The 8,803-nt window shown below is 41.5% G+C and overlaps 1 protein-coding gene across 1 annotated transcript in view; it reads left to right on the forward strand.

The window, feature by feature from the left end:
* The window catches only part of Atp6v1b2 (ATPase H+ transporting V1 subunit B2), a 24,102-nt gene extending 15,695 nt beyond the window's left edge, over positions 1-8,407 (forward strand). Inside the window, exons 10-14 of the mRNA XM_010624718.3 lie at positions 2,016-2,166; positions 3,487-3,569; positions 4,301-4,405; positions 5,527-5,656; positions 7,651-8,407. Of these exons, the coding sequence (XP_010623020.1) occupies positions 2,016-2,166; positions 3,487-3,569; positions 4,301-4,405; positions 5,527-5,656; positions 7,651-7,790 (609 nt within the window). The 3' untranslated portion in view covers positions 7,791-8,407. The remainder of the gene's footprint in view (positions 1-2,015; positions 2,167-3,486; positions 3,570-4,300; positions 4,406-5,526; positions 5,657-7,650) is intronic.
* The last annotated feature ends 396 nt before the right edge of the window (positions 8,408-8,803 follow it).

Consider the following 8,803-nt stretch of genomic DNA (forward strand, 5'->3'; position numbering starts at 1 on the left):
GTAAAAAAAAAAAAAAAAAAAAAAAAAAAATGCAACTTCTTTTCTGTCAACTTGGTGGGAATGTTAGAGGATGAGATTAAAATTATTAGGCTGCTTATCACACTGTCTTCATGAACTAAAAACAAACTGTCACAGGGAATAAATGGTAAGATCTTCATTCATTTGCTCTCTGGGAGGTTCTGTCTGTCTTTATCGTGGTTTTTTTTTTGGGGGGGGTGATTGAGACAGGGTCTCACTTTGTAGTTCAGCCTGGTCTTGACTCACTATGTAGCCCAGGCTGTCTTCAAACTCTTGGCAGTCCTCCTGCCTCAGCCTCCTCATTCTGGGATTACAGGCATTTGCCGCCATGCCCTACTCGCCTGGGAGGTTCTGTCTTATCTGCACTATTAATTTTTAACTCTTTAGAATTCTGGTTTTAGTGATGGTAATGTTTAAATAAATAGTCTGGCAGCATTCTCTTGGGAACATCTTCCATCATAAGACTGAATACTTGAGGGCTGAGGATTTAGCTCTGGCACCACACCTGCCTCGCAAATGCAAGGTCGTGAGTTTGATCCCCACTACCTCCCCGCACAAAAAAAGACCAAATGCTTACTGTGGAACATTTAAGATTCTTAACACCAAGAAGTTTTGGGATGTTTGTTCTAATCAAATTCCTGAAATTTCTAGTAAATTCTTCTTTTAAGCATGTGAAAAGGAAGAAAGACTTCTGAAAAAGCACATTATATAAATATCTAGCTGCTTCAAATCCCAAGAGCATAACCTTTTCTCATTCTGTTACATTAGTTTTAGACTAATTAGTAAAACACTGCTATTCTCCTAGCCATAATAACTAGCGCTTGTGTAAAATAAAATAAAAATGAACTACTAGGAAAGTGAAAAATTTTTTAAAGCTATACCATCTTCAATCCCGGGATTTTTCCTTCATATTAGATTCAGCAGACATAGATGAATTCTGTTGAAGTGCCGTGAAAATATCTTTCTGCTTATCTTGCTTTCTGTGTTGTCTCCCTGCACGTTGATAGCGTATGGTCTGTTGGCCACACTTTGAGTAGTACTGCTGGAGCACAGTGCATTCTGAAGCGCTGTGTGCTTGGTGATGCTTTAAGGTCAGTGATGGCAAACCTTTTATAGACGTGTGCCCCAACTGCAACCCAAAACCTTCTTATTTTCCACAAAGTGCCAACATTGCAACTAGACCTGAATATGGAGATTTTAGTTTTAGAAAAACAGCTCCTGCATTAACATCTTTCATCTTAAAAGAAAAACAAACACCCGTGCTGTAGGTTCGCCCCCATGGCTTTAGGCTCTTGTGAGGAAGACCATTTATTACTGCTCTCATTTGGTACAGTTGAGTAGACTCCTAGCGTTGTGATCTTGAGAAGCACATAGCTATGTGACCATGATTCCAGCTGTACATGGGGATAACAGCCTTCCTTGTGGGGTTGTGAGGATAAGATTAAATAATGAGTATAACATGGAACTTGTGATTCCTGGTGTACATCTCCTTCCCTCTTGGTGTTTTGGGGTTACTTCGTAAAAATACAGCTAGCTCCACAGCTTGAAGTAAGGCTTACAAACAATAAACAGAATATTCTCTCCATTTTAGAGTTCACTTCTCTTTCTTTCTCTCTCTTTTTTTTTTTTTGGTACCGGGTATTGAACTCCGGACTTTGTGCATGCAAGGCAGGCGGAATTCCTTTTTCTTTAAAAAGTTAAAAGTGGATTTTTTTTTTCCAGCAGGCCATTCGAATATTTATGTTATGGGAGCAAAAAAAAAAAAAAAAATAAAAAAAAAAAAAAAAAAAAAAAAAAAAAATTGGTTCTCAATTGTCAATTTTTTGCCACAGAATAAATTTGAATTTATATGGATTTTTCTAAATCATCGCTTCAAGATAGCATCTACTATGAAAGAATGGGATTTTGAACTTTGTAGTTGACATGTTCAGGAAAATGTGTTCTAGCCAAACTGTACATCCCATTTTCCAGCATGTGATGTTCTCGACTCACCATAGGTTTCGGCAGCCAGGGAAGAGGTCCCTGGGCGGCGAGGTTTCCCAGGCTACATGTATACGGATTTAGCCACGATATACGAGCGTGCAGGCCGAGTGGAAGGACGCAGTGGCTCCATTACTCAGATCCCTATTCTTACCATGCCCAACGATGGTAAGGTTCTGACCCTTAGATTGTAACAGAGCTTAATAGCTTAAGGACTTTGATTCTAAACAGGGTTACCGTCTACCTTTTTTAGTTTAAATTTGTTGGTAAGCTTGTCCTCTAAGAACTTGCTTCAACTAATTAATTGTATCTAGATAAATTTTGTCATTTGAAAATTGCTCCTTTTGTGAATGAAAAACACTTTTCCTTGTAATTTAAATTTTAAATTTTTATTTATAGGTATTACTGAGTACCTGCTTTTTGAGGAGCTTTGCTTTAGATATAAGGAATGTAAGAACTTGTGGTCTAGTGGGCGATATTGCTCATGTAAGTGCCCCGGAGCGTAGATACCTTTCGTTAAATGAGAGGTGAAAAACATAGACGTAAAGGTCTCTGGTCTTAGAGACAGCCTTTAATCATGGGCTGGGAGGAGTCTCTTCCTGTTGCTGTGTCCATCTGGCCTGTCTGAGGATGTGCTCAGTGAACCCCCGGGCAAGGCTGTTCAGAATTCCTGTCATGTCACCTTGTCCTTGCTTCAGTTTTAAAAAACCAATTCTGCAAGATATTTACAAACATTGCAAAGTCTCCTAATTGGGCACTGTTCTGAGTGCTGTGTCAGTACAGTACTCACTCATTGATCCTCACAGCAGCGTGGAGCAGTTGCTGTGCTCTGTACCACGAAGTAATCTGCCGAGGTTAGGAAGTGATAGATTCACAGCCTAGGTGGCCTGAACTCGTAATTCATACTAACTGTTACACCGCTGTGCCTCTGATATGAAAATGATTTGTTTCAAAGGAGTAGAGGCACAATTGCTTTATATAATTTTAACGGTTATGGAAATGTGTTGCTTTGTGTGACCTTTTTGCTGGATGCCTGAGTAGTGCTGTCTGTCTTGTCTGGCGCCCCCATATTTTGCATAGTGAAATGTCGCATAGCCTTCTGAGATCGTTTATGAACTGAGCATGTTCTGTCAATATATATAAAGCTGGCAGATTTCTCTAAGGGAACTTTGTGTTTAAAGTGGAGTTTTATTTATATTTTTACAAGCATATAACTAGGAGAGAGTGCTTTTTATGAATATGGCCTGTTGACCTTGTGGTACTAACATATACCTAACCAAACTGCTATAACCAAACAAATAAGTTAAATAAGTTAATACAGCAGTTACTATACACATTTGACTGCATAAGTTCTGGTTAATTAAGCAAAGTTTGAAATTAAGCTCTTCAGTTTCATTGGCCATAGTTCAAGTGTAATGTGGATGGGCTTCCTGTGGGCCTGGTGACGAGGCGGCTGCATTCGTAACTCTGTGTGTCCTCTTCTGGCAGACATCACTCACCCAATCCCTGACCTGACTGGGTATATCACAGAGGGCCAGATCTACGTGGATAGACAACTGTACAACAGACAGGTATCTGACACTCCAACAACAGCGCTGTGAGGCGTACCGCTTTTTTATACCTTAAAAATGGAGTCAGGTTCTCTGAAAGGATATCTGGGGTATTCTATTCCATAATGAATGGAACGCTCCAATCTTGTTACTAATAGAAAAGCAGATTTTTGATGGTCTGTAATAAAAACTGGCACCTGAAATCAACATATAGGTGGAATGATTGTTATTCTTTTCATTTTGTGTATAATTTTTTTCAAGTCAGAGTTTAAATGACTGTTTTGTTTTTTGTTTTTTGTTTTTTTTTGTTTGGTTTTGTTTTTTCTTTTTTGATACCCGGGATCAAACTAGGGACCTTGCACTTGCAAGGCAGGCAACTGAACCACAAGCTAAATCCCTGGCCCTGAAAGACTGTTTAGACTTGATAACAGGCAGGCGTTGGAAATTTATAGTTTTTCAAAATAGTCTTGTACTGTTTTGTAGGTTTCTTTGAGTTGGATTCTCAAGAAATATTGCCAGGTGTGGTGCTGCAGGTCTGTAATCCAGCACTTGGGAGGCAAAAAAGAAATTTTATACTGTGAAGTGTTTCTTACTACCATTTGGTCCCAGGAAGATGTTAGAACCATCCAGGAAACAAATGGCAGTAGATGTATATAATTTAAAGGGTAATAGTGAGTTCCAAATGCTTTCTACCAGTTGAGCTTGCATTTTGTACTTACGGTTATTTTTTCCCTTCTCCTCCTCCACCCAAGATTTACCCACCTATCAATGTACTGCCCTCGCTGTCACGGTTAATGAAGTCTGCTATTGGAGAGGGGATGACGAGGAAGGACCATGCCGATGTGTCTAACCAGCTGGTATGTATGTTCTTCTAAGGGTGGCCTTTGAAAGAAAGAAATGCCTCCCTGTACTCGGTGCTGCCTGTCTCTCTCCTTTCTGTCTTTGCAGCTCTTTATCCCATCCACGGAGAATTTTAATGTAGGTTTTGTTTAAATCAAAGCAGACATTTTTTCATAAGGATAGATGCTGATAATCAAGATTTAAAATACCAGGCTTGAAAACTGTCCAGTTCTGTAAAAGTAGTTTTTAATTAAAAACAAAACCAAAAAAAACATGCCATAAGGTCGCTGTTTTTTGTTTTTTTGTTTTTTTTCAGCTTTGAGTTTATTGGTACATTTTAGGGATACAGTACAGTTACATTCATTGTTGGGATCTTGTACCTCCACGTGACAGGTCTTGATTCTCATTTTTTCCCCTTGTCCCTGCCCTCCCTTCACCCCCTCCTCCCCTCCCCATCTACAAATACTTTATTTCCATCTTTTCATTATCTCACATTTTTTCTTTTCCCTTATTACCCTTCCCCTACTCATCCCACCTTCCCTACACCTTTAGCTCCTTTCTTCCCTTTTCGAAATGTTTGTTTTTTGTTTTAAAGGATACTCTTAACACATTTTTTCATTTAATGTATTAAGTAACCGCCAGAACACTCAATGATATAGTTTTATATATTCTATGAAGTCTAATTTCTGTACTCATAGGAGATTGTACACCAAACACTATAAAAATACTTTTGTCCATAAAGTAGAAACGGTAAACCTGTGTTTGAGATGGATTTCTCCATGGTTTATGAGTTTTGTTTTTCAGATGCTACAAATGTAAGCTCATTGACATACTAAAGAAAAATTTTTGTAGTGTAGCTAATGTCTGCATTACATTCCCTTCCTACTGAGGGAGAATACTTTTTTTTTTTTGGTACCGGGGATTGGACTCGGGTCCTTGTGCTTGCAAGGCAGGCCACTGAACCACTGAGCTAAATCCCCGGCCCTGAGGGAGAATACTTTATAATGAAGTCCTTTGATATTTCCATGTGAGCTTTATAGGAAGTGTGTTGGTGCACTCCTGTGGTGTCTTAGGAACGAGTCACAGAGAGGCATTCACGTGTCCTGGGTGTGGGTTTCACCGGCCTTTCTGCTTCCAGTATGCGTGCTATGCCATCGGAAAGGATGTACAAGCCATGAAAGCTGTAGTGGGAGAAGAAGCCCTTACCTCAGATGATCTGCTTTACTTGGAATTTCTGCAGAAGTTTGAGAGGAACTTCATCAGTCAGGGTAAGATGACTGTTTTCTTTAAACATGAAGCTTCGTGTCCTGCAAGATCTCCTTCCCAGTCTGAGAATTTACATTGGTCTCTCTACAGTTTTCCCTCTGGTTAGAGAAGCTCTTATAGCCACCTGCCATAACCCTGGGGCATCTCCCCCTGTCTTCTAAACATCTTGAGAGGATTGTAACTGCATTTCCAGCCTCTTATTTTTTTTTTTTATTTAAGACACGGTCTCACTAAGTTGCCTGAGCTGGTTTGGAGCTTGCAGTCCTCCTGCCTCAGCCTCCCAGAGTGCTAGGACTTTAGCTGCCATCTTATTTTTTCATCCTCCATTGCACTTTGGAGCCTCCTCTCACTGGTGCCCTGCCCCACCCAGACCCTGTTGCCTGCTCTCTTAAGAACTCTGTAGCAGTGTCTTTTGGTTTTGGACTTTCTGATTCATCAGTTTTCATCTCATTTTCTTATTTCTTGTCTTCCTGCCCCTTAATTGCTAATATTCTAAGAAGCTCAATCACCTTTTATTTCTCTGTTTTCCCCTCTTAATGTTGACTTTTCATTTTGCTATGGACCCTGTATAGCTATGCATTATCCTTATCCTCTTCTTAGCTCCTGAGTCTCCATCTGCCTTAGGGATGCTGTAGTTGCTTTGTCACCGTCCCTCAGGCTCGGGAGGACCAGGCCCAAAGTGTTCTTTCCAGCTACCAAACTGCCAGTCAGCTCCAAGGTAGCTGTGTCTACACTGGGCAGGATAGTTGTCCTACTTATTCCAGGCTTAGTATCTGAGCATCATTCTTAACCTCCTCAGTTATTTTCCAGTGATCAGATGTTTGCTGCTTTGTGTTCTCCTTTAAAATGCCCTGCCCTTATTTGTTTTCAGTTTTATTACAGTGTCTTCGTCTAGTGCTTCTTAGACTTCCATTTGCTTTTGAGTCAGTCAGGAGTCTTGCTAAAGTGCAGGTTTAATTCTGCCGTGCTCTGTGAGGCCAGAGACTGTGTGTTGAGAGTGCCTGGGAGATGCTGAGGCTCTGGTCTTTGGCCACACATCAGTGCCAGCTTCTCCACCGTCTCCCATGACTTGGGTGAATTTACAAATTTTATTAATTGTTCCTCTTCTAAAAAGTCCGTCAGGGATTTCCATACATAGCACATGTGAGTTTCAGGCTCTTTTGCTTGGTCTCTTTCCTGTTGCCCCTTTCAGTACTAGAAACCTTCCCTTTGTGGCTCAGAGGTAGTTACTACAAGCGTATTACTTCACAGTTTTGCCTCAGGTGGTGTACTTGGGATCTGTGCCCTTTTCTGGTACCTTATTCATATTAAAATCTTTAAATCTTTAAAATAATCCATGCTTGCTGGGATACCTTTAACCTCAGTTCCTGAAAAACACACACACACACACACACACACACACACACACACACACAGAAGTGAAGTTCTTCAGGGAAAGGAACTCAGAATTCCAGTCACTGTTGCACACACACACACACACACACACACACACACACACACACAGAAGTGAAGTTCTTCAGGGAAAGGAACTCAGAATTCCAGTCACTGTTGCTTCCGTGGTTGAAGAATGAGTGAATGATACTTGAGTGATTCTGCTATTGAAAATAACAACTTTGCCAATGGCTGGCTCAGCGTGTATTCATCTGTTTGAGTGGCACTTAAGGCTTTCTAAGCATCTCTGCAAGTCTCCCTCAAACCCAACCCTATGTTCTAGGTTGGTTTTTTCACACAATCCTACTTTCCCTTGTCCACGGATCCTGCTCAGCGGTGCACAACAGTGGCTCAATCAGCCCCTCTCCCAGCACATACACACACTGTGCCGGGCCCCGGGCTTCTCCCTTCCTTCTGATTCCCTCTGTGCCTTCAGTTCCACATGAGAGTCCTAACTGGTTTCCTTTCTTGCATTTTGTGCTCACGGTGTTTTCTAATCATAACAATAACTGAACGAAAAGCTGGAGGTACTTTGCCATTAATTCAGCACCCTTTTTTTTTTAAGGTCCTTATGAAAATCGCAATGTCTATGAGACTTTGGACATTGGGTGGCAGCTGCTCCGAATCTTCCCCAAAGAAATGCTGAAGAGAATCCCGCAGAGCACCCTGAGTGAATTTTACCCTCGAGACTCTGCAAAGCATTAGTTGCTGCTGCTTCTGTGGCGTGACCCTCTTGTGAAATATTGGTTCTGATTTCTTTATTCCTTTTGCACTCCTCCATCCCCACCTCTATGTGGGAGTTTACCGTGTTACCCTGTAATTAAAAGCAAAGAGTAGGTAACATATTGTGCCAGTGTTGCAATGTGTAAACTGCTAACAGACTTTAAAATATCCTCACTCTGAAAACCTGATCTTCAGGGCTTTAAGTAGCTGTGAGGATGGAGGCAAAGTTTTCTTATGGATGTATGTATTTGTACATAATGGTGTCTTCAGTTTCCTAATAATGTCTTCATGGTTTGGGTCTCCCAGACCTCACCTCTCAACCCCCTCAAGAGCATCACTGTCTGAAGCTAAAATGCTTTAGGGATTTAAGGGCAAGACTGAAGAAGCCTCCTCTCACAAGAGCCAAGAGGCTCTTTCTTGAGCCTTTTCTTTTGGGTTGTTGGTGTGCCTGTGGGTCTGCTCTGCTCTAAGCAGATGGCTTTTATTCTCCACTTGCTCTTTCCACTATAATAAATTGTTAGCAGAGGAGCTTCCTGTCCTCTTTCTCCCTGATAGATGGGGTTCCTGTGTCACTTTGTTCTCCCTTGAGAACAGACACAGACCCATGTAGCTCTGCCTGGCTGGCATTCACCCCGTGGTGAGGGACACCTCGCCTCGGTGGTGCTCACTGGGTTTCCATGCCGAGGAGCCGTAGAGTCTCTGATAGGATTATTGCTTGGAAAAGCTTGGGGTGCGATAAAGGAAGCATGTGGATGCTAACAGTGCTTTGAGTTTCCAAGTTGTTTACTAGAAGCCAAGGAAGGTAGGGAGGAGCGAGCTCTTAGGTTTGTGAGGATTTTCATCTCTGTTGGAGAGCAGCCTTTGGAAAGTCCCCGTTCAGTCCTGCTTGCTGACCCAGCTCTGCCTTTTCTGGGTGATCTTGTGGCACAAGTGATAGCATTTTGTTCCTTTCTGGCGTGAGCCTCAGCTGTCTCCGGCACAATTCTACCAAGGGT

Source organism: Fukomys damarensis, unplaced genomic scaffold (assembly GCF_012274545.1).
Source record: "Fukomys damarensis isolate Sample0158 unplaced genomic scaffold, DMR_v1.0_HiC HiC_scaffold_18, whole genome shotgun sequence".
Lineage (NCBI taxonomy): Eukaryota > Metazoa > Chordata > Mammalia > Rodentia > Bathyergidae > Fukomys > Fukomys damarensis.